Source organism: Rhamphochromis sp. 'chilingali' (assembly GCF_963969265.1).
Source record: "Rhamphochromis sp. 'chilingali' genome assembly, chromosome: 21".
Lineage (NCBI taxonomy): Eukaryota > Metazoa > Chordata > Actinopteri > Cichliformes > Cichlidae > Rhamphochromis > Rhamphochromis sp. 'chilingali'.
Genome location: NC_137949.1, coordinates 26,011,040 through 26,035,524, shown reverse-complemented (window position 1 = coordinate 26,035,524; position 24,485 = coordinate 26,011,040). Strand labels below are relative to the sequence as shown.

General features: G+C 41.5%; 3 protein-coding genes across 6 annotated transcripts in view; 2 read left to right on the top strand and 1 right to left on the bottom strand.

Moving 5' to 3' along the window:
- The first annotated feature begins 1,370 nt into the window (after positions 1–1,370).
- On the top strand, positions 1,371–10,815 carry grhl3 (grainyhead-like transcription factor 3). Its single transcript, XM_080870582.1, has 15 exons — positions 1,371–1,524; positions 3,063–3,231; positions 3,351–3,409; positions 4,247–4,511; positions 4,626–4,865; positions 5,543–5,654; positions 5,768–5,862; positions 6,369–6,527; positions 6,623–6,692; positions 6,801–6,922; positions 7,789–7,814; positions 7,934–8,019; positions 8,125–8,210; positions 8,422–8,486; positions 9,798–10,815. The coding sequence occupies exons 1-15, from the start codon at positions 1,508–1,510 to the stop codon at positions 9,913–9,915; spliced, it is 1,689 nt and encodes a 562-aa protein (XP_080726708.1). The 5' UTR covers positions 1,371–1,507; the 3' UTR covers positions 9,916–10,815.
- A 2,577-nt stretch (positions 10,816–13,392) lies between these two features.
- On the top strand, positions 13,393–17,318 carry cldn23l (claudin 23-like). Of its 3 annotated transcripts, none has more exons than XM_080870996.1 (3): positions 13,393–13,625; positions 15,462–15,514; positions 15,733–17,318. In XM_080870996.1, the coding sequence occupies exon 3, from the start codon at positions 15,892–15,894 to the stop codon at positions 16,633–16,635; it is 744 nt and encodes a 247-aa protein (XP_080727122.1). In that variant the 5' UTR covers positions 13,393–13,625; positions 15,462–15,514; positions 15,733–15,891; the 3' UTR covers positions 16,636–17,318. The 3 variants fall into 3 exon arrangements, with proteins under 3 accessions (XP_080727122.1, XP_080727124.1, XP_080727123.1); XM_080870997.1 differs by lacking the exon at positions 13,393–13,625 and adding an exon at positions 13,846–13,883; XM_080870998.1 differs by lacking the exon at positions 15,462–15,514 and having other exon boundaries at positions 15,871–17,318.
- Positions 17,319–17,427: 109 nt separating this feature from the next.
- Positions 17,428–24,485, bottom strand: part of cnksr1 (connector enhancer of kinase suppressor of Ras 1) — a 29,790-nt gene continuing 22,732 nt past the window's right edge. The window contains exons 12-21 of one of the 2 annotated variants that reach the window (XM_080871588.1): positions 24,267–24,394; positions 24,138–24,171; positions 22,966–23,141; positions 22,731–22,804; positions 22,505–22,576; positions 21,984–22,054; positions 21,589–21,659; positions 21,405–21,492; positions 20,989–21,173; positions 17,428–19,514 (exon numbers count right to left, since the gene is read on the bottom strand). In XM_080871588.1, the coding sequence (XP_080727714.1) occupies positions 19,074–19,514; positions 20,989–21,173; positions 21,405–21,492; positions 21,589–21,659; positions 21,984–22,054; positions 22,505–22,576; positions 22,731–22,804; positions 22,966–23,141; positions 24,138–24,171; positions 24,267–24,394 (1,340 nt within the window). In that variant the 3' untranslated portion in view covers positions 17,428–19,073. The remainder of the gene's footprint in view (positions 19,515–20,988; positions 21,174–21,404; positions 21,493–21,588; positions 21,660–21,983; positions 22,055–22,504; positions 22,577–22,730; positions 22,805–22,965; positions 23,142–24,137; positions 24,172–24,266; positions 24,395–24,485) is intronic. The other variant, XM_080871589.1, reaches the window with a different exon arrangement.

Sequence of the window (24,485 nt, the reverse complement as noted above, 5' to 3'; positions counted from 1 at the left end):
TCATGCGTTATTATTACTTTATAACTGGCTTTCATTTAAATTACAGGGTTTTTTGTATGCGGCTGACGTTTTAGGTCATATTTACTTTGGAGTAATAAAAGATGCGTCATACTCACAGACTTCTTTCTTTTTCTCTTTTGATTCAGAGCCAATTTGCCTCAGGGCTTTCTGCATGTATGCGTGTGTTTCTTATCCAGTGAGGGTGTGCATGAGTGTGTGGGCAGACTGCACAGCACGCACCCTTGTGTGTTACCACGCCAGATTCCCTCAGGTGTCCCACAAGAGGGGCTCACACGTGGATGAACAGATAAACAGGTACATATAATCATCCTTGCTTTTTCTAGCTTTCGCTCTGTGTGTTCGTGTAAAAGGCTCGGCAGATTCTGAGCTACAGATAAAATCCCTTAGCGACAAGCGCCTATATGACTCCTGGTAGCACGATGTGTGAGCTTTGGTTAGGGAGTTTGCATCTTACTCTTAAAAAACTCTTGCACAGGGTTATTGTGAAAGAGATTCTAACCAAAGTAGAAGCTCTTTCTCATCATTTCCATGTTTCTTTCTTCAGATGTAGATCCTCCCTCCAAATGCAAAGCATAAAAAGTTGCCCAGACAGTCCTGAGTCCAACAGATTCAGGTGATTGCATTTTTTTAATCCATCCATCCATCCATCCACTTTCCTAACTGTGGCCCTAAAACTTACATCTAGAGCCTATCTCAGGGCTCATTGTTGTTTATTTAAAGTTTTTTTCCTCTCCGTATGTGTCTTGGTCATCATTTGCTCATTTATTCTGTTATTCTCATTTTTTCATTATATTCTTGAAAGAAAAATCTATAGTTTGCTCTGAAAATTCAAAACACTTCAGATCATTATAAAAACAATGGAACAAATGAAAGATTTCTTTTGAAGTTTTAAATCTCAGGATTCTTCTGCTCTCTGCAATAACGCATTTATAAATGCAATGTAGCTTTTAAAAAGTAAAGAAACCAAAACCTTTCAGTGAAATAATAATGAAGGGGTGAGAGTGAGCAATGATACTGAAAAACTATTAACATCTTAAAGCTGAGTTCCTGACCTCTGCTGCCTTTCTCAGAGTCATTACCAAACATTTCACACCTCTGGGATCACCAGTCTCCCCTTTTCTTTTCTTTTTAATCCAAAATGTTAATGAGATTCAAAGCTCTCCTGCCATGGATTGTCATGCAAAGTGAACTCCGGGCTTACACATTCACAGTCATGGTTTCTTTCCAATTTGGGAAGAGATCTACACCTTCCCCTCTTCACCTGTCCTATCACACACCTGTTCCACACCTCTCAGCCAATCAGAGGGGAGAGGAAACTTTGTCCGGGCATGAAATAAATCTGGGTCCTCTTCAGAGAGAATCACAACACTTGACTCATCTGCGTTTCACAGCTCTTCCCTGTTAGACTGAAGAAGAAGAGAATCCCCTACGAAAACTGAAGAGTGGAGATTAAAGGAGCCTATTCAAGCTGACTTGGACTGAAGACATGACCAAAGAGACTGAGTAAGTTCTTCAAGGGTTTTGTTTTAGGTGTTTTTTAGCTATTGTAACTGCAAGTTTTTTTTCCATTAGGTATTTTTTTGTCTTTCCACAAGACAAAAACATTTTTAGTTTGGACTTGGTATAACACAGTGAATGGGTTATTTAAGATTCCAGCCTGGAATCCCCCGTTCTTCTTTGTCAATGGTACCCCATGTGAAAGGGAGCGTTTTTCAGGAGAAAATGTGATAAATTTATCACACACACAAGCTGTGATAGGCACACACAAAGTTGGCGTTTTTTGCTGTAGTGGGTCTGCTTCTACTTGTGCTGTCACTAACCTAGGGGGCCACAGAGCACAAAAGGAGCGCAGAAAATAAGAACCTCTTCTTGAGGTGTTGGAGACAAGGGGTAATGACAGCACGCGCTGCATTGAATTACGTAATGGTGAAACCCAAGACACGAGACACCCCCCCCCCCCCCCCCCCCCCCCCCCCCCCTCCTATGGACCAAAGTTAAAACCAGCGCTGTCGGCTTGTTTTGGGGGAAATACGCAGAGAATAACTTGTGTTTGTTGTTTTGGGAGGCTGCTGCTGAGTGTGAGACAGGTGCACCTCTGAACAGGTGTACCGGCTTTGCTTAAGGATTTGTGGCATAGCTAAAATTTGAAAGGACACTAGTATAAACTGAGGCTCTAATCTGGCAACCAAAGATTTTGAGGTACGCAGTTTTCCATGCTCATATGTATGTAATGTATTTTTAGCTTTACAGATACTGGGCTGAATTGCATTAATCAGCAGTCATCCATTAATGCGTGTGAGAAGTCGTGGGATTTCTCCCTAAGCGTTAGTTCTGTTGCGGCTGTTCACACCTGTGGTCTTTGCCTCATGTCATCACATTTGATTAACTGTTTATCTAGGTTACACTGCAGCTATTTGTTCATTAGCCGTTTAAGACAAACTCCAAAGGGGGCTTATCCTAACAGTTCTGATGTTAACAATTCAGTGTCGATGTGAGTCTCTACAAACAAATACAATCCCCAGAACCCCAGGCTCTTTGTGTGTGTGTGTTTCCAAGTGAAATGAAAAACCAGAGTTCACCTCTGTGACAGCTGTGGGTTTCTGTTTACTGAGCAAGAAAATCTTGTCATCTCTTTTAAGATCTGAGCAAATATGAGAGTTTATATAGGACTCACAAATGTAGTTTCTCTTTCTTTCACAACACTGGAAACCAAAAAACTCTATGCGTGTGTGTGTGTGTGCATGTTTATGGGTGGCCCCTGGCTTTTTAAGCCTTTTTGACACCGCTACGTCTGAGAGATGTTACTCAGCACGGTGCTTTTGCAATCGAAACCCTACAGGCTACAGGACAAGTATGTGCAGTGCTCCAGGGCCATGGTAAATGTCAAATCCTGATGGCTAAGCGATCGGAAACATAGTGGGTCTGCTATTAATTAGGACTTTAAAACTAAATAGTTATAGTTTGATATTTAAAGTTGTTTCAGTGTATATTTTAATTTGAAAGTCACCCTGCTAATCTAAACCCTTTCTGGCCTGTTGTAGGACTCTGGGACTGGTCTTTCAGAGCGAGAACTTCAGCTATAACAATTACTCAAACTACGCCATGGACTCCTGGTCTTATCTGGATAACTCCATAACTGAGCCGAACCCCTCAAAATCCAGATTGCCCGAAGAGCTAACAGCCCTCTCGATGTTTTATGAACAGTGCAAGGTAAATAATGTATAAGCACTAGTTGTGTTAAACCAAAGTAGTTCATCTTGAGTAAACCTAAAGATTCATTTTAATTTCCTGACACTTATCGCATTTCCCCCTTTTTCCTATTTTTCCAGACCCCAAAAGTGAACGCTGCCTGCAGCCGCACAGGCAACGTGTGCAAAGTACCAGAGAGGTAAGACAGAGTTTCTGCAGCTGCTCCCACACACACACTTTCACTCACGCTTCACAAACCAGTCATGCCTCTGACATTGTTTCCATGTATCTATAGTCATTCATAGTCATAGTCATGTCACTCTTCACCGCACAGCTTTAAATAGTTATTTCAGTCCATTTTTTTTTTGTCATTTCTGTGACAGGTAGCATGACTCAGATACTCAATCAGTTGTCACTGAACTGAAGTTATTCGAGTAATAAATACAGAAAGAGAAAGGCAGGGCTTTAGGAGGCCGTAAACTGATGAGTGGGTAATCCTCTAGTCAAACACAGTCAGAGGGATTGTTGTCTTCCTCTCAAGCTCTTCCATTCATCTACCCTTCCTTGATCATCCTCTCTGCCTTTCTTAAAGAGTTTCACAACAGGAGGACAGGTAGCTGTTTTTTCTCATTTTGGTCTTTATATTCCTACTCCTTGTTAGGTATGTGAGAAAGGCCATTGTTGGGGCTCAGTGTTGTTCCCTCAAACATTTTTATCCGAGAAACTCAAACACAGAGAAGAGGGGGAAAAAACTGGATTAAGAGACAAACAGTTCCCGCCCAGAGTCAAACCGGGCCTTTCTACAAGTTTGCAGTAGCCGTGTGTGTGTTGAGACGCAAGAGGTGCTTTTACTGACCGTTGTACGTTTACTCTGGCAGCCTTTAAGCTTCTGTAACGGTTAAGGGCACACAATAGCCAGTCACTTCAACTATGTTTGTTTCCTTGATGTGTTGTTACCTGAGTCATGATGACATCAACAAGGTGGATTTTCTGTTATAGCTAATCTTCCCCCCCCCCAACTTCCCCATCCTGCCAGGAATCTGCACCAGACCAATGAGATTTCTCCACTGGACACGTCCGCTATCGCCATGAAGATTCTCTCTGAGAACCTTCCCATCCAGCCCAGCAATGTTTTGGGATCTAAGCAGATCCCGCAGATTTCCGTTCCCGCCACCTCAGAAACATACACCTCGCTGACCAGTGTTGTGGAAAATACTTATGACAAACAGGAGCTCAGCAACTTTTTTGAATTGCTGCAAAAGTGGCCAGAGAACACTGCTTTCCCTGACCCCAGCACTGAGGTAAACTTAGTACCATAATTTAAAGTTAAAGCCCTGTCTCCCATATAGTTTTAAAAGCTCTGTGCTGTTTCTTTTTTTCCTTCACTAATCCATATATCTCTGTGTGGCTATCAGAATCTTCCCTACAGCGACCCCTTCCCTGAAAACCATTCCAGCCCAGTCTACTCCCGCTCCTACACCAGTTCCCCATCTGAGAGATCCAGGAGTGAGTTCCAGTTTTCTCTTGGGGCTCCTGCAGCTTCTTCTCACAAGCCCAGCGAGCTCCCCATGGTGTATCTGAACAAGGGACAATTCTACCCCATCACTCTCCATGGGGTGGAAAGCAGCACCTGCATTACTGCCACCAAAGTCAAGGTGAGCCATCGTGACACATCATCAGGAAAGCAAGGACTGCTTTTGTTCTAAGTTATTCTCCAAGATTTGTTTTGTTTTCTGTGTGTGTCTTATGTAAAAAAAAAAGATGACTATTGTTACATCCTTCCCTTCGGGCATTTTGTTTTTTCCATCAAGCCAAATAACACCTGAATTCTTTGCGTGCCAACAAGGCAACCCTTCCCAAATATCTGTCCCTCCCTTGGAGACAGTTCCTTTAATGACTAATACCCTGCTGACACCCTGCACACCAGGTTGGTGCATTTAAAATGACAGCATCCTGCCCTTTATAATTTATTCCTACCTCAGGGCAATGAGGCCAGAGCGCAGTACAGCTCACCTCAGCTACATTTGTCTGATGTGACACAAGCAGAACAGAAAGCAAAAAAGGAGTGGACAAGGAGAGAGGAAGGTGTGGTGCGGTTTACAGCCGTTTTCTTTGTCAAACGAATCGGAGGATAAGAATACACAAAAACACATGCTAGCTCAACACAAATAACTGGTGACAATTTGGGAGAAAGGAAGGATTTGGAGTGATGGATGACGTGCGATGAAGGAGAATTCTTAGATATGCGTGCAGGTGTAAAGAAATACGTACCAGCTAGACAAATGAATCTAATTTTCCTGCTCTTTTTGTCACCTTCCTTTCTCCACTTCAGACAGTGGTGATGGCCGTGTTTGAGAATGACAAGAGCCCAGAAATGCAGCTGCGCTTCTGGAATCACTGGCACGGACGCCAGCCAACTGTCAAGCAGAGGGTCATTGACATCGGTATGTTCTTTGCACATGGAAAGTTACCAAAAAAGTTACAAAAAAAATACTCCACTTTCTGTTGTGCCTTTCATACCGCTGTTAAAAAACCGTTTCTCTTTGTTTTTTAACAGCGGACTACAAGGAAGTGTTCAGCAATGTTAGCAATGTTGAAGAAGTGGCCTTCAATGCTCTCTCTTTTGTGTGGAACCCCAGCGAGGAGGCCAAGGTAAACAGACCGGCACAAAGATGCACCCACATCACTATCACACAAGAATGCACAGACACCTCTGACTGTAAGGCCAGTTCTATGAAAATAAAAGAACAGGTGGAAGTTTTAGAGGAAAATAGTGGAAAGGTAGAACAGGTAGGTGAAGGAGAAAAGGAGTGGCTGTGGTGGGAGTGGAGGAATCCCAGAAATGTGTTTGGCCCTAAGGCTCTTGTCACAACAACCGGCTAAAGACACGACAGCTTATGCGAGCTTCTCTGTGGCCCAAAGGCGCTGGGGTGGGGCGAACCTACTGCAAACGGCACGGAGCAGGAAGGCAGGGAACTGTCTCTAGTATATATGATCACAGGGAGAATGTGTAAAGGCCAGAAAAAAAGAAATCTGTCTACGAAACATGTCATTATGATCCTACTGGGACACATGAGCAACAAATGAAAAACATCAGTAAAAGCTGCCCGACACCATAGTGATGTATACATATAATAATCATTTCTCTTTTCCTCCAGGTGTACATTGGGATCAATTCCCTGAGCACAGATTTCTCCTCTCAGAAAGGAGTGAAAGGCCTGCCCCTGAACCTTCAGATCGACACTTACGACTTAAGCTCAGGAAACGGCCAAATGATACAAAGAGCTGCTCTCCAGGTCAAGATTTTCTGTGATAAGGTAACTCGCTTTATTCCATTCATCTTCTTATACGAGCAAACATGCGTTAATTGAGTCAGAATGACTTATCTAATGGTGTAACTGTGTGTCGTCAGGGTGCAGAGAGGAAGATGAGAGACGAGGAGAGGAAGAGATCCAAGAGGCGAGGAAAGAACACTAATGATGGTAACAGTTAGCACTGGAAATGGCAGCACAACCTTTATAGGACCTTTTTTAATATGCTATCTGTGAAAGTCCAATCTAACATCCCTCATTGTCCTCCTTTGTTTGCAGCTAAATCTTTAGTAAGTAGCTCCATAGGCAACGAGTGCACCTTCTTCCAGACCCTGGATGACCACATCACCCAGCCAGTTCTCTTTATTCCAGAGACACACCTGTCCAGCTTACAGCGCATGGTAGGTCCTCATTTAACAACAGTGCTACCCCCACCCATCCATATCCTTGCAGGCAATAGGGCAGGCACGAGCAAGGCAGGGGAGAAAAAAAAAACTGTGGGAAAGTATGCGGTGGGAAAAGTGGGAGGGTGGGGGGATAGTGGTGCCAGAGAAAGTGAGGTGAAACACAGGCCTGAGATCCGATGAGCTAATTGGAGTCGAAACCAGACACAAGTACAAGCAGCTACAGCTGCTGACACCGAGATTAAGCTATGAGCGCTTTCACAGAAACACATGCATGCACGCACCTGGTGAGACAGCACTCACACCTTTTATGCGGCAAGACACCCTCATATCCTCTGTTTCTTCTACTCAGATACACTTGCATTAGTAGTGTGGTGAGAGTGCTGTTCAGACAGGACATTTTTCCCACGCCAGGAAGCCTAGAGGAGCATGCAATATGTTCGGATCAATAATAAGAGGGTTCATGGGTTAGATGTCATTGCTGTTAGGTCCATTATACAGCTAGTCCTGATTTTCAGTGGCTAACACAAAAGAAAAATAAAGAACAGGAAGTTGCAAAATTGCTTAACAATGTGACGCATCACAGTTTTGTATTGCATAGCTAAAGCAGAAAATATCTTTGATTTAACAGTATGATTAAGCGTAGGATGGTGCTATCAGTGTCTCTCCATCAGTGTCCACACTTCCGCTGCTCCGTTAGAGGTTATGGGAAATGCAGCACTAAAATGATGATAACATTCCTTTTCTTTTAAAGTGTTAAGCATAGACAGCTCTGGGAAGGTGGGACATTAGGCAATGCCTTTATCAGTAGAGAAGCGTCTAATCAGATCTCTGGTCTCCTCTCGGTTTCCCTGTCTCTATAGGCCACTCCCATGGACGAAGCGGAAAGGTAAGCATAGTTACGCACACACACGCACAAAAAAACATAACATTTAGCCATCACAGTCAGCATTTTCAAACAGAAGCTAAGTGGCCGCTTTTGTCTAATGCAAATGTTTGCGCTTCCAGGAGTTCTCTGAAGAGGCTGTATCCAGACAGAGAGCAGACGAGCTCCCCAACCAACAAACAAGCTCGCAAAGAAGATGCACAGAGAGGTAGATAGAAACGTGCAAGTCTCATAAAAAAATCTAAGTTAAATCAAAATTGAAAAAAAGTGTCCTCTTTGGTGTTAAAAAATGTTTTTTCTTGGTTTATATTAGTTCTTCTGTACGTGAGGACAAACTCTGAAGAGGTGTTTGATGCCCTCATGCTCAACTCGCCAACGCTGTCGGGCTTGCGAGAAGCTGTAAGTATCACATGATTGCTTTAAAGACACACAAAAACACATTCCAGAGTCCTCTGACTTGAGTTTCCTGAGGTGGGGATCAAAAGCACCTTCACCTGTTTACTTCTGTATTCACTGGAACATTTGTACCATACCTTTTTGCCAAAAGTGAATATCATATTTCTTTCATCAGATCATGCTAACAGTCTTCTCGTTCCTTTACTTTCCTCAGATTTCAGAAAAGTACGGCCTGCAAAAAGAAACCATCGGGAAAATCTACAAAAAATGCAGGAGAGGGTGAGCGTCCTGTTCTTTTGTTATGACTGTGATTTTACAAATTACCAAAAACAACTGAGATCATTGGTGGCACTAAGAAGCTTTCTTTTCCAATCCAAACATTTTTTGAGGAATTAACCATAGTGAAAGTGAATGGTTGTCTTGGCCCTCCAACCTTTCCGAGGTTGCTGATACCCTACCTCTCACCCTGTGATATCTCAGACAGGCTCCTGTGTTGCAGACAGATGGATAGACTAGTTAGTCTCACCAAGTGCACCTGTCGCCATGATTTGCATTGATTTTGGGCTTATTTTGTTGTTTTAATCTTATCTTCCCTTAAGGAAGCGCTTGTTGACAAACCGGGCGGGTAGGTTAGTTGGCTCGGCCCTGGAATGTTTTAATTGCAGCTCTTCTAAAGGAAAACTATATGACTGAAAGAAGATGAAAAGATTTTTTTAAGTCCTGCTGTTGAGTCACTGGCAATGGCTGTACTTATTTATGTTTTCATAACATTATCTCTTTGGAACATCAGAAAGCGGCATTGAAAGACGAAATTCCTGATATGATAAAGGCTTTGGATGTTTCCACTCGCTAGCTGAAGGCTGTCTGTCAGGTTTACAATTGTCACGCGTCTTTCAGCTCAATGGCGAAAGGTCATACAGGTAGCTGCGCTTTTCCCACGATGAATACGGATGCTTGTTATTTTAGATAGGAAGGGTTTACAACTAGCCGCGAAAGAATAATTAGCAGAATTTCTATGTGGCTGACAAACTGTTGATAGTCTGTGCTTTTTCTTTTTGAGACTTACTGTCAGTAGCTGAAACACCTTTGGGAAATTTTCCTGCTGCTTGCTGGAAGCAATCACTGCAGGGGGAGCAGCTAAACTAACAGGTTGGGTTACATTCTCCCTGCAGTTCCCTCCCTGTCTATTGCTCTTGTCTTCAATCAATCCTGTCCCTGCAGGCAGAATGCACGGGCCAGTGGTTAGTTCAGTCATTACAGCCTTAAAGGCTAGTGTTAGTGCTGCAGAGGAGGAGGAGGCGGAAGAACAGGGTGACCTGATTTTTAACTCCTACTGATGCAGGAGATATACCGCCTCTGTCTTTCACTTGAGATCTTCTTCCAAACAAAAGACATGTTGTCTTTAACCCTGGCAACCTGTTTGTGTCACACCAGGGTGAAAGGTTGAGTACACTGAACACATTATTAGGCTGTTTGAACACCGCAGTTTTAGAGACGAATATGATTTTCTCTAAATAGGTTAATGGTTTTGCACCTTGTTTCTCCACAGTCCCCGGAGTAACCCTGTCTTTTTGTTTGTCTCCCCAACAGGATCTTTGTCAACATGGATGACAACATCATCCAACACTACACCAACCAGTCAGCATTCCTCATCGAGGTTTCCGAGTTGGGCAACGGTCAGTTCCAGGTTACCCTTGTTGAAGTATGAGAAGAATCAGCCACCCACTCTGCTGAAGGATGAAGAAATAAAGATGCCAGTTTGATCAATTTCTTGAAGCACTGCCTGAGCAGACAGAATGTAGGATGTGGACTTCCAAAAAGCGAGAAGAAAACTGAAGTGAAAGCAGCACCCCAGTTTTTTACTTCTGCCTAAAATGTTGTACATATCATTCTTCTTCCCCGTTCTTGTGATTGTGTTAACGTCAGAGCAATAATGCTCAGCGGCCCTTTATGTATTTAATGTAAATAGGTTTTAAGAAGACAGTGTTGTATGAGCTATCTGTGTACATATAGAATACCAGTTTCCATAAACTGCTATGTATTTCATTTTTATTGAAAGAGCTCCGTGCATGATTTGTGCACAGCATTTTTTAAGCATTTTTATAGGTTACTATTCTAGCTGCTTGCGATGTACTCATCATTTCTTCTATAAAAACACAATGGTGCGTTTTTTTCTTACTCTCAGTCTGCTGTCACTATTTTTTTTTACTGCCAAAAGTATCCTCCTCTAGGTTCCTGTTAGTTTCACAACCGAGATCACCCAACACTGGGTTGCATTCATAACCTAAAGTCAGACATTTCCACCCTTAAAACCACACATGAGTTAGTATTGGTCATCATTTAGCCCCTAAATTGTGGACATTTCCTGACTGTATGGTGATATCACAATTTTTTTTTTTCTGGAAACACTTCAAAAACACCCTCAACCCAGCCAGAGGACTTTCACTGTGTGCATGTATATGCATGTGTAAAAACTTGTTTGTTTCTTTATACATTATGCATCATTTCAAAGCGTGCATGTATCCCTGCGTTATTTCATAATTTTACAATCAGGTTATATTGGTCAAGCATTGGCCCTTTTGTATGAAAATAAAGAAAATGCATAAGAGATTTGGGGTCTGTTTCTGTTTTTACAGCTCTAACTGAAATAAAAAAGAGATAAATTAGCAGTGGGAAAAACAAAAGATACCACTTGTGTAGAGGAGGTGTGAATAATTACAATTAGCCTAGGAGATTAAGTGCATATTGGAAAATTCAGAAAGAGCTGATTGCTCTCTCTACACATCAAACAAAAGCATGAAACTGATCTGTGCCTGAGATTGGTCCTCTCATATTCTGAAAGCATAAATGTTAAATAGGTGTGTGTGTGTGTGTGTGTGTGTGTGTGTGTGTGTGTGTGTGTGTGTGTGTGTGTGTGTGTGTGTGTGTGTGTGTGTGTGTGTGTGTGTTATTCAGACTCCAACAGACAAAATGTGCAGAAAATAGTATATTTGCATGAGACATTGTGAGAGGTGTCAATAAAAGTGAAAAGCATTGAAAAACAAAGTTTTCACAAGACTTTGCAGTCCTGTAAAAAAAATGAAGTACTGTCTAATTGCCTCCATAGGAATTAAGGGGTTAAGTAGCAGCTAGGTGCTGCTTTGTTTTAATTGATCATCAGGAAGTGTGAGAACCTTTGTAAAAGCAGATGTTTTGGTGGTTTGCTGGTCCAGAAGATTCAGGTGTGTGTTAACACATTGCCACAATGTGTCTGTGAAGGTTCTCAGTCATCCAGGTCATCGTAGTCAAAGGAGCTTGCAAAGAAAAGCGTCTGGACTTCTTTAAGTTGCTTGAAGATGTTTCACCTCTCATCCGAGAAGCTTCTTCAGTTCTAAGGTCAAATGGTGGAGAGTCCCAGATATAAACCTAGTGGGAGTAACCCCCCACAGAGGGACAAAAGGACCCCCTGATGATCCTCTAATTGCCTGAGCCAAGGTGTGAAACTGGGTGTGGGTCCCAGTCCGCCAGAGTTTCGGGTGTGTTCATTGTGAAACCTGGCCCCACCTTATCATGCGAATTCCTGAGGTCAGATGGCCCAGGATGTGAGTGGGCGTTAAGGCGTCTGGGAAGGGATCTCAAAACTGGATTATAGATGGCAAAGAGTTGGTGTCGTAAACCCCCGCCTCTGTTCAAAGATGGTCGCTCACAGTGGACATAGATGGCTTCTTTCACTCCTCTTTCAAACCATCTGTCCTCTCTGTCCAAAATGTGAACATTGGCATCCTCAAAAGAGTGTCCTTTATCCTTAAGATGCAGATGGACTGCTGAGTCTTGTCCTGTGGAGGTGGCTCTTCTGTGTTGTGCCATGCGCTTGTGAAGTGGCTGTTTGGTCTCTCCAATGTAGAGGTCTGAGCATTCCTCGCTGCACTGTACAGCATACACCACATTGTTAAGTTTGTGTTTAGGAGTTTTGTCTTTCGGGTGAATTGCCACAATGTTCTCAGGGATGGATGTCCTTGCAAATTCACCCAAAAGTCAGGTCGTGCAATGCTAAAAAAAAAAATACATCTTAGGTTTACAATGTTGCATATGAACAACAAGATGTCTGGATCAAAGTCCTTAGGAAAGGAGATGTGAAAGCATGATAAACAGAGGCAGGAAGCACAGGAAGCACCTCATACCAACTGTCCAACAGTAGAGCACAGTGGTGGAGGTATGAAGAATTGTTTTGCAATTGTTTAACAGCCTTTTACTCGGACCGAGGCAGCTTGGAGTCTACACTAGAATCAAGTATGTGATCATCGGTCCAACAGCTAATTTTAAAGCTAAAACTGGGTCATACAACATGACAGTGATCCCAGGAACAACAGAATGTCTGGACCTCAACCCAATTGAAATGCTGTGGCAGGACCTTGAGAGTAAAGGTCATACAGAAAGCAATGTTGCTGTAGGTGCTTCTGTCAATTAACAATCATTGGATGTACTTTTTTCACACAAACTGAAAGAGTTATAGATCTGGCATGTGACGGAACTTCTTTGTCCTGAGGCTTTATTGGGGTTGCAGCTGTATGCATCTCTTTTTGACATTAAAACTCTAACAATCAAGACATTTCTAGGTTTGTAGTAGTTTCCATCATACAGTATTTCTCCAATGCATCTCCACAAACTGTGACTTTTTAGTGGCTCACACCTTTCCATGTTCAAAGTGTATCCAGCCAAAGACACCTACAGGTTAAACTACCCTTTGACCACTATGACTGCCTTCTCTTCCCTTTTGCAGTGCCTGTCTTGCAGTGTTTACTTCATGTTTCAGCCAATCAAAATGTGGCATGAAGGAAAAAGGATAAAAATGCTCTGCAGTCCCACATAAATTGGGACACCTGCCAGTGTGGGAGTGATTGTGCAAGCTTGTGTCCCTATGTCCGTGTTCTCAAAACAAAACAGGATTCATAAAAAGGCAAACAATAAGCAGTCAGATTTTGATTTTCGAACACCTCTATGTGGTCGAAAACAGGCAGATTGAAGTGTTGGTATTACTCAGAAAGCTCCCCACATTCCCTACTTGGCAACAGTGACAGGGAAAAGCAGGGAGGGACTGTCCTAGATATAACACAGACATTGGCAAGTCAAAGAGAGAAACACATCCAGGAGAAAGTGGGATAGCGGGGAAGAGAAGCAGACAGCTGAGGAAGCAGCCAGGGGGGAAAAAAAGAGGAGGGGGCAGACACAAGGACACAGACATGAAGACAGAAGAAATTGTTGCAGAGGCAAGTGGAGAAATTTTTAAAGCAAGGGCAGATGAGAAGAAAGAGGGAAAAGAACAATAAAGAAGTCGTCGCACCATCTGCTCCCACAGAGAGAAACATGTTAGCCATTCAGACGACAGCAGGGAGGCAGCCAGCGATCTGCAGTGAGATACAAACAAACCCCTCCTGAATGGTAAGTGACTGCTACTTCATGGACTGTGTCGGTGTGCGTGCATGTGTTTGTATTTGCTCCAAATACGCCTTCATGAGGGAAAATGCTATTAAAAATGTACTGCATGCTTGGAATTTTTTGGCTCATGACTGGCCTCTTTATGTCTTTCTTTTCTGCATCAAACCTAATCAAGCACCTCAGGGAGCTGCACTGCATTTACAGTCATTACAGTGGCAGTAATCAATGGACTTGGCAATGCGACAGCTGCAAGAGTAACAAGTGTGTATAGAACATAATTCATACCTAAGTGAGACTTTGTGGTGCACATGAAAGCCCTCACAGGTGGCTCAGAGCTTTGATTCTTGTCTCTGTCATCTTCTATGATTTTTATGTCATGTCACTAAAGTCAAGCAAGTGATATTTGTGTTTATGAAGCTTGTGTCCCGCATCCACATCCAGACATGCATTCTCATGCAAAATTTCTACTCTAAATTCTACAATTGTCTCTGCACGTTTAAAACAATATTTTTCTAGTACGTTCTGTCCTTTCCTGCCCACAGCTGCTTCTTTGCAAAGTGTAATCTCCGATTAAATTAAAGAGGAACAAGACTGACTCAGTCACGCTATATGTCATCAGCTCCCAAGCGACATTGCTGGAAGTAATATCTCGCCATCAATTATAGGTCAGATTTACAAATGTGATTGCTGTTGGATCAATATCTTCCTGTAAGTTATAAGTTAAGCTTAAAAATAGGCATTCCTTTGTTTTCTTAACCTTCAGATGCAGGATCATATATATATATATATATATATATATATATATATATATATATATATATATATATATATATATATATATATATATATATATATATATATAATTTGTGATAATAAAGAAAAGATGATTAAACAATTAATGATGGATAAGAATCTGTGTAATATCTAATATGTTAAACTATAGTTGCACTTTTTTTTTTTTACTTTTTAAATGTTTGCATTCTTATGTGTACAGCTCACTAACAGCTTGCATGTTTTGTGACACTTTATCATCATGTGCCTTAGATAAAAAATACTTTTCTTTGTTAAAAACTTTTTTGTGTAAACACATTTTGCTTGGTATAATAATTTTCTGCTTATTATTATTATTATTATTATTATTATTATTATTATTATTATTATTATAAGAAACAGCCTCAACATTTCTAGTCGTCCTCCTTTGCAAAAACACAGTGAGCCACGTCTTACAGCATTGTCATCATAACATCTTTGCAGACGTTGTTTGTTTAACAGAGATGTCCGGCTTGTTTGTCTGCATGATTCACTTACGTCTTCACTCTGTCCTCTTCTCCTGGGACATTCTTTACTGTTCTGTCTGAGACTCACTCTGCATTCAAACAGTGGCCTCACATAATTACTAACCCGACTGAATTCTACCAAGGTCACAGCTGGCCATCAATCCTCAAACATTAAAAAAAAAATAGTGGCACACTCATCATACACACACATACGCACGCACGCACGCACACACTAAACTCAAGTATGCCAACATTTGTACCATTTGTACACATGAGATCATCACATCTTGTGCAGAGAGAAGTCTTGTGATAAACACAACCGCACACGCATACTGCCACGTTGAGCCTGGCCAGGTTATTGTATCCTAGCAACAGAGGCAGCCATCGACTGCTCTGGGTTTTTGTGTGTGTGTGTTTTTTTTCCCTGTCCAGCGCAGGAGCAGTGAAGCCAAACCTCCTTCTGCTTTCTCCGTCTGCTCGTGCACTTGTGTTTACTCCACTTCAGCTCTGCCTCTGCTTTTCTCTGTCTCTCATCATCGCATTGACCTTCTCTTTGACTCAGGCAGTCAGAATGAAGAGCCTGCAGATTAAACACATGAGACTTTCGTTTAAGAGGTACTGGGCGAGCTTTTTTCTTATTTTATCGTGTTAAATCTTTAATGTTGTGATCGTTGTAGTGACTGTCTTTGCATTTGCCACAGTCTTATTTATAGCTCTCTAAAGCTCTTTGTGTTTCTTGTCAGAAAGTGGAGGAGATGTTTGTGACACAAATTGATTTTTTTTAAACACAGGATTTTATCTAACTCTTCTTCTTCTTCTTCTTCTTCTTTTAGAGCAGAGTAAACCATGCCAAGATTTGACCAGCAGGCGATGTCTCTGTCTGGAGAAACAACCACTGTTATTTGTGTTTTGTAAAATATTTGTAGCATACTGAACACTGGTACTGTACTATTTTTTTTATTCCTGACAAGCTGGATTTGTGAGAACAAAAGATGCACACTCCAGCCTCCATGGTGATGGGGATCGTTTTTGCCCCCTTGGGTTTGGTCCTAGTCTTCACTGCTGCCATCACCCCCCAGTGGAGAGAGGGACAGGCACATTTGGGAATGGCAGGACCGGGAAGTCTGCTCCGGTCAGGAACAAAAAGTCATGGGACCAGGTCCAGTTCAGTGGAGGCACTGATCTTGTTGCGCTCTGATGGACTATGGGAGAGCTGCCTGCAGGTGGAGCGCTCTGACTTGAGGCAGTGCTGGCCTGTGGCTGGTCCGTATCAGAGAGACCCCAGGGTTCGTCTGGCACAGGGTTTGGTGCTAACCTCATTGTTCCTGTGCGGCACTGGCATTGTCCTGGCTTGCATCGGGGTCCGGTGCTGGGCAGATCTCCCTCTAAGAGGTGTAGCAGCCTCAGGAGGACTTCTGGTGGTGACAGCAGGGCTGCTGAGCCTGACTGCGTTAGGGGTTTACACCCACAACCTTAAAAGACTCGGGATGGATCCAAGTCAAAGGATTCATAACCCACGGTACCCACACCTCAACTTGCATCCAGCTGGCTCGCTTTACTTTGGGTGGCTGGGTTCGTGTCTACAGGTGTTGGGAGGCGCCGCTTTGCTTTTCAGTTTCAAACGACCACGATGCCCAACCTGCCCATCTAGGCATGAGCTGTCTGTGTCTCCCTGCCACTCATGTCCAGAAATGACCAACAAGCCTGACATGGATGTATATGAAGTTAGTTGTTAGAAGCTTGTCCAACATTTTAAACTTTAAGAAAGCGTGGACAGAAAAGAGAAAAAAAATAGCATTAAGGGCACTTTCTAAACCCATTTTTATCTTTTCAGTGTGTAGCTTATGTAATGAAAAGTCATAAATTCATAAATGACTGTGGACTACCAGACATTGCTGCTTAGTAATGAACTGTCATGCAGGTTTAAACATAATGGATGTAGCTCTCCTTTAACACAGGAACAAACATGATCTGGGGGTGTAAATAAAAACAAATGGATGAATGTCACGTTAGAAAAAGATTCAACATCACGCTGCCTTTAAATGCAACATGTGGTGAAATACGATTGAAGTATTGCTTTGTGTTGCCTTTACGTTGTAGCCATGCATTTGTACTGTTAAGAAGAAAATTGTCTGATCAGAACTGTGAATCATAGATGATGCCAGCAGAAGCCTAAAAAAATAGCTTAAATTCTTAAGGTCATCACACTCGGTTTCATCTGTATTAAGCTGGTTGTTAACAGAAAAAAAAAGCTTTACATTTATATGTGATATCCTGTTTTGTTGATGAATTTGCTGCTCTTGAGCACAGGAGGAGCTTTCACTGGGTAACATTATATTTCTGGAATAAGATGAACACTATGAATATTAAAGAAGGCGTCACAGGAGGATATACAAAAGGGTATTTTCTATTCCTTGCAAATGACTGGTTTGTGTTGTCATTTTGTGCTCATATTTGTTGCACTAAATAAAAAACTATTTATCACAATCTGTTGCATTTATTTATTTATTACTTTTCAGATTAGGTAGGTTATGCTGCAATGAAGAAAAACGAAATCAGGAAATAGGAGCACATGCAATTCACTTATGAAGATAACTTTGGAAGCTAAATACATTTACATGTTTAATATGGAAATAAATTCACATTATTTGTCTTAAGACGAGGCCGAGAGCCAGAGTGATCATCTCACATGTTGTACGGCAGACAAGTTCACTGCATTTAAACCAAGCAACATTATGTGAATAGATGTTAGATGTGAATGTTGCCTGGAGCCACGTGGAGAGATCGCAATCCGATGTGAGAATAACCAATTCAATCGCTTCAGCTGGCAACAAACAACCTCAGGAGAGGAGAGAAATTCACATCATGGTTGAGAACGCAGGTCTTTGAGACCTGCTCGCACAGAACAAGTAGCTCATAAATAAACATTTTATCTACTTAGTAGTAAACGTCAGTGGACGGCTTAAAAGAGGTCTCAGACACAGAGGAGGGTGTAATTCATGCACTGAAGACAGACACACACATTTAGAAACACAGACACACTACTTTACCAAGTCTGGGCAGTTATCTCCCACTCAGTTGCGGGAAATCACAAAACATCATAACACTCTTCAGTGATCGTTACACTCTCTTTTTTTTTAATTGAGCAAGTGAAGGTTACAGTATAAAGCAGCAGGGTCGCATGGGATGTCTTAGTATTCAGGAAGACATCATCTGTCTTAGTGCATTTACAGCAGATCCAGGCAAAAGGTAATCGAGAAACTCAGCTGTCACGCAGCTGTTCTTTATTCTCCTAGGATCCAGGACCCGGTGTCCAAATTTTGGGTTGTCTAGACCACAATACTAAATTTTGCTCTACAAGGGCTGGATATCCACTTAGGACATTATACTGCCACTGTTCTACTGAAATTGAAAACGAGTGACCTCATAGGTGCATATCAGGCCCTTGAAGAGCAAAATCAGATAAAAAGATATTTCTTTGTTTTTACATTCAACAGGTCTCAATCAGCCCAAATAGCAAAGAGAAATTAAAAATGCATGCCATGAAAGAGTTCAGGTCTTAGGAGGTTTAAGTTCATTAAATATATAATTTTTGGTGAAAGGTTCTCATTAAGGTCATGAAGGGAGTTTGAAAAGGACTTACCCAGACGAGCAATAGCAGTGTTTCTGGAGTAAAAGTTGTGTACAAAATTATTCACATGGACCTTTATTAAGGTAATGTCAATAAACAAATACATAGAGTATTTATAGTAAAACTGTACATACATATCACATTGCAAAAGGTACAACTTATATCACAAGTTCCAAGCAAAGTCATACTTGATGGTATTTTTAACCACAGAAGAAGAAGAATGATAATTTTAAAATTATATAAATATATACCAAACTGAGACTGTGACACTTGGTAATTTCATGTTCTCTTTGCTGTTGTAAACTTGTCATTTATCGAAATTTGTTTCCTAAACAAAAAGACAAACAAGTATGCATTGATGTATTTCACTGACATGTTTGATTTAAAAATGTTTGATTTTGTGGCCATTTTTAATACAACTTTTAACTGCTCCCAATGAAAAAAACCGTCTGCGCTGTCTCATATTGTTGCATGAAGAAAAGCTTTCATTTGTCTAACATTATTAACTGTTATTAAACAGAGCAACTTTGAACTGGTGTGGCTTTAAATGAAGAAGTAGCTCTCTGAAGTGTCTCCACTTTGTGCCATTTCACTCAGCTGTTTGTTTATTGAATCCTGGAGCGAGCCGAGAGAGAGTTCTAATACTGGGCTGCTGTCTGTGCTCGGAGACGCTTGTGACATCTCCAGAAGAACGTCAGATGGCTCTGCATCGACTAACTGCTCCCCATCGCTAAGGCTTAGTCTATATGCGCCTTCTGCCTCTGCGGCGGCTGTTTCCTTGGCAACAGTTTCTAGGGCAACCTCCTCAGTGGGCGTGTCCTGCTCAGGTGCATGGTCCCCTGCTTTGGAGGCCTTGAGCGAGACCAGTTTCTCGATTTCCTTGAACAGCTCCTCGTTGTTCTCCTTCCACTGACGGTACTTTGAAGGTGTCAGATTGGAGTCGCCCAGGATCTTGTTGATCTGCTGCAACTCCGCTTCTTTGGCCTGTGGAGAAAAAGCATTTCCAGTCAGCGACCATGCAGATGAATTTTAATATCACCCTCTGACCATTTGAACACAAAAACCTTTCTGAGCAAGACAGTTTCTTGATATAGTTTCATTCATGCCTCATTTCATAAAACTTGCACAAACACTTTACTTAACTGAGGAGTCTCTGTATGCGCATATATGCAATGTTCTTTTCCTATATTTAGATTTCTGCAGTGAATATTTGCATAGCCAACGCATAAGTGGCCAACACTGCTATGTCTCAGTTACCTTGTGGTTATGTGGACAGTTTTACATGAAGTGCCAGCCACAATAGAAATAAATAGAATGATGGGACTTTTTTCCCCTCCTGGGTTCCCACTCTTTAATTTAAAAACTGAAACAACAGCAGGAGATGAACATGAGATGTGTAGTTACATTTCCAGGAAAGTGCACATCAGGGTATGGCGTAGGGTTTCAGAGAGGTTTGCAGTTACAATCTACCTACGGCACAGACTTACTAGAAGTATAAATCACCTGTGATACTGAGCAAGAACAGTATTGAATTTGAAGGTGTTTGGATGAGACTTTCTCATTTCACAATATGTGAGGCGTTTAAGGAATATCTGTCATATATACACCATCCATCACCGCCGAGTGAATTTCAAGCTGTGGGAAACAGTGCGTTGCAGTTTTAAATAGGAGTGGTTTTACCCATGTCTTCCATGTTCCCTACGGCCAAAGCGAGTTACTAATAAAAGCTGAGTTTTTAATTTTGTTATATAGCTCCTGCCAGAGCAACTTTTGATAATTAAGATGCTTGGTTAATTCACCAGCTGAGCCATTTGTCATGCACTCAGTGATAAATGTACCTGCTACTGTCACGGCTGCAGCAGCAGTCGTGTGGTGTTTTGAGAAAGGACCCAAAATGTGGGCACTGGCTGTGATGCGAAGGAGCTTTATTTTGGAAGGTGAAAACAACAAAAGCGAGAACAGAACTAAAGATAAACCTAAACTGGGAAAACTAGAAACAAACAAAACCCGAAACCATAACTCACGGAATGACACGCAGGGAAAAACACCGAGATTCCCCAAATAACACAGACAGAGCGACAATGAACATGGGTGAAACCACACTATATAAACACACAAGGGGAGGACACAGCTGAACCTAGACATGAGAGACACAGACCTTCAAAGTAAAACAGGAAATTTACAAACTGTTTTACAAACACAAACTCAGGAACACGAACAGAGCACTAGGGGAGGACATGGATAGATATAACAAAACACTAAACACAAGAACCAAAACTCTAAGCATTAACAAAGACACATCAAGAAATCAAAGATCAATAATACAAAACAGAAAACACTGGGTCACTGACCCAGGACCATCGCAGCTTTGTGTATCAGTTGCTGGAGTTAATGCTGAATCGCATGGGTTTCCATGCAGACACAAGGAAAGGTAAGACTGGATAAGACCTTTCCTCACCTTTAGAGTGCTTTGCAGAGCTCGGAGCGTGAGTGCCTTTTCATTGATGACGGGATTTTTGTTGCGCCGAATGAATGACTTCCTGAAGTGGTCGTGCGTGAACGGCTGCTCGTGGCCGATCAGAGAAACTCCCCCTTCCTTTAGATTGTTTAGCATCATGCCCATCTCATCTACCTGACCAGGTTCTAACAGAAGGGAGGAAACACACAGGAAAAAAACACAGTCACACAGTTGTTGTGAACCATCTATCCAAAACAGGATTAAAGGTAAGTAAACAACACAATTAATCTTATTTACTCTCTCAGAGAATATTAAAACTTAATGAGTCTTAAAATATTAACACTCATTACGCTGTGATTAAAGACATTTTTTATTACTGAGAGAACAAGAGAGAGGCAGTGTGACATAACAAATACCTGTTCCTTTGCTGCCCTCTGTTGTAGGTCTAGGTAATGGCGCCCTGTTCTTACCCTTGGGGAGAGGTAGGGTGCTGGACTGTACCTTCTGAGAAAGATAATCAAGACAAATATGAAATGAATGTAATCTGGATGTGTATGTGCATGCTTTAATGATTATTTGTGCAATATATAACTCTCTTACCGAGCTAACCTTGTTTTTCCTGCGGGTTGAAGGAGATGATTCGCTCTCTGATTCAGTTTCACTGTAACACTCTGTTTATAAATGAACACAGCTGTCAATGTAATGCCATTACCTAAAATGTGAAGCATCAGGACTGCCATTTGTAAATGGGCAAAGCTACAGTAATTAACAATAATGCTCTGTGTTACTAGATAATTATGAGACTACAATTTGCTCTTATTTTTTATGGTGAAAATATCATTATATCTACCATTTATTTGCTCAAGCAGGACACATCACGATGCATTATTGCTAATGCCGTAGGAAATATATGGGAAAACATGAATTGTATTGTGCACATACAATTAAGTGATTTAGAGTAAAAATTTAAAAGCATAAGAGAAATGTTTCCACACCTTCCTCATTATCTGGGCCTTTGTTGAACTTCTTGTGCTTCTGTATGGCTGTAATCAGACAGTTGATCCATCTGATGAAAAAAAAGGGGATAAGCTATGTCACCAATATTCATACACATTTACCTAAACACTTTATTATTAAGTACTGTACTGGTCTGTGTCCAGGTTCACAGCACTCACAACTGGCCTCCAACAGTCACCTGATCTCAATTCAATAAAGCACCTTTGGGATGTAAAAGGTAAAAGGGAGTCCAGCTTGATACTTGCAGCATCTATCTAATAAAGTGTCTAGTGAGAGTATGTTGAGGATAACATCTTTAAACAATGCATAACAGTCTCACTAGAGAAGCCTGAAAAAAGCAACCAGCAGGGGGCAGTGAACACCACCACCTGTTACAACTTTACCACCTCTAACATAGACTGTTAGCAAAAGGAATGAATAACTGCATTGTGTTCGAGCTAGTGCCCGACACAACCAGCCGATTGTGACATTGTTATATCATTATACAGTATGAACTTACTTGCTCATGTCATTGACATTGTCCGCAGCGAAAATAAAGTTCTGAAATTTCGGGTGGCACATTTGGAATACGCTGGTAGGGAGAAAACAGAAAGAAGGAGCGGGGGTGTCACAAAAATGAAGACCTAAATATGCAGAACATGTGCATACATAATATAATTGCTGTTTTAAACCATGGCTTTCCATTATGGCACCATTATGTGACTCATCACTGGGTTCACTCTTACTATTTTCTCTTGTGCTCTCCGGCGCTTTCTATGCCATAGCTGGATATATTGAGAAACCCCTCTGCCTTCTCCTCCTGAAATACAATTGAAGAAAATTAGACATACTGACAATTAGATGAATGCAAAATATTTTGATAGTTAATAATGCATGTGGCACTAACTCAGATAGATCATGTGCTTTAGGTATTATATGAACTAACAGCGATGATGACCTTTTTCTTGATTTTTTGCTCACCTGTTGACTCTTGTACCAGTAAATGTGAGGCCCATTGAGCACGAACCAGAACCGTTGCCACTTCTGTGCAATGAAGACACTGCTCTCCTTTCTTTTCTTCCAGAGCCAACCATCGCAGTCGGGGTGACTCAAGTCACGGCAGGACACACGACGCCGGCTCATAGCCGTCGTCTTTCCTGAAAGACAAATAAGGAAGAGAAGGGAGATAATGATCATGATAAGTGAACTAAATTTTTGGGTATTTCTTGGGGTTTTTTGGACTTTTGCGATGTCTCCAGTATTAGATCCTTTTAAAACCATTCCAGGAAATATAAAAGCACAGAAAATTTACGATTTAATATTTAAGTCGAAGCAGTTTTTATTTGGGGGGAATTCGACTTGATCTTTCTTTGCAATTCCAAGCACTCAATTCATGTTATTCTTTACTGCTACATTATTGCCACAGCAACTGAACCCTCCTAATCTCTGTATCACACAGCTGAGTTGTCTTAGTATCATCCATAAAGCTTCCAACAAACTCACATCGCTTCTCACATTTGACACTGTGTTACACTGTGTTACACAGTTCACTAACTGCTTAACCCGTACATACTGTTCCCATCGGGTTTTCCAGTAACCTTTGCAGGACAAGTTTCAGGCACTCTACAGGTTTTCAGTGGAATAAAACATCCTCAGTCAGGATTTTTTTGTTAAAGAATCATTATATTTTACCTCTTGTTTCTGTTTAGGCATGTATTTCTTGGCTATTTATCTCTTCTTTCCTTTGCAATGCTTTATTTTCATTGTTTTTCTTTAGTCTTAGTTGTGTTTTGGACATGCTTATCATTCTGTGACCATTTCATGTGGCACAAAATGGCAACAACAGTTGCCTCGAGCCACTTTATATTGTGAGCTTAAGAAACTATAATAATAATAGAGAGAAAAACACAGTAATTAGATGGCCCTTTGTTAGCAGTGGAAAGGAAAAACTCCTTTTTAACAGGCAGAAACCTGGCACAACCAGTCCATCTGCCACGCCTGGTGAGGGAGATTTGCTGTGCTCCTGGTCTTACAGACACTCTTCTATAAGCCACAGCTTACAGAGGAGTTATCAGTTCGGGGCTGATTTTGTCATTACAAAAACACTTCAGTGTTTTGTTTATTTTATTGTCCTGTGATAAAGAAAATCGTACCTTTAGTGGAGGTCTTCTTACCATCCTTGTTCCCCTGAAAAGATAATCAGACAGCGATCACTCAGTGTTTAAAAGCTTACTTTAATTAACAAAAACAATTGTTAGTGAATGTTCTCAATTTCCCCTCACCGTGTGTCCCACCATATCAGGGAAGGAACTGATGCTAGCTCTGTCCTGTTTGGTTCTTACAGGCGAGGGCGAGCGGTCTCTCAGGCGATTTAGTGAAAGCCTTGAACCTGTCAAGCTCTGTGACCCTGCTGGGAAACAGAATGAAGTTTCTAAATAAACCCACATCTTTGCACCTCAGTTACATTGTGGTTTCTGTGCAGAAGGTCAAATGATAGTGAA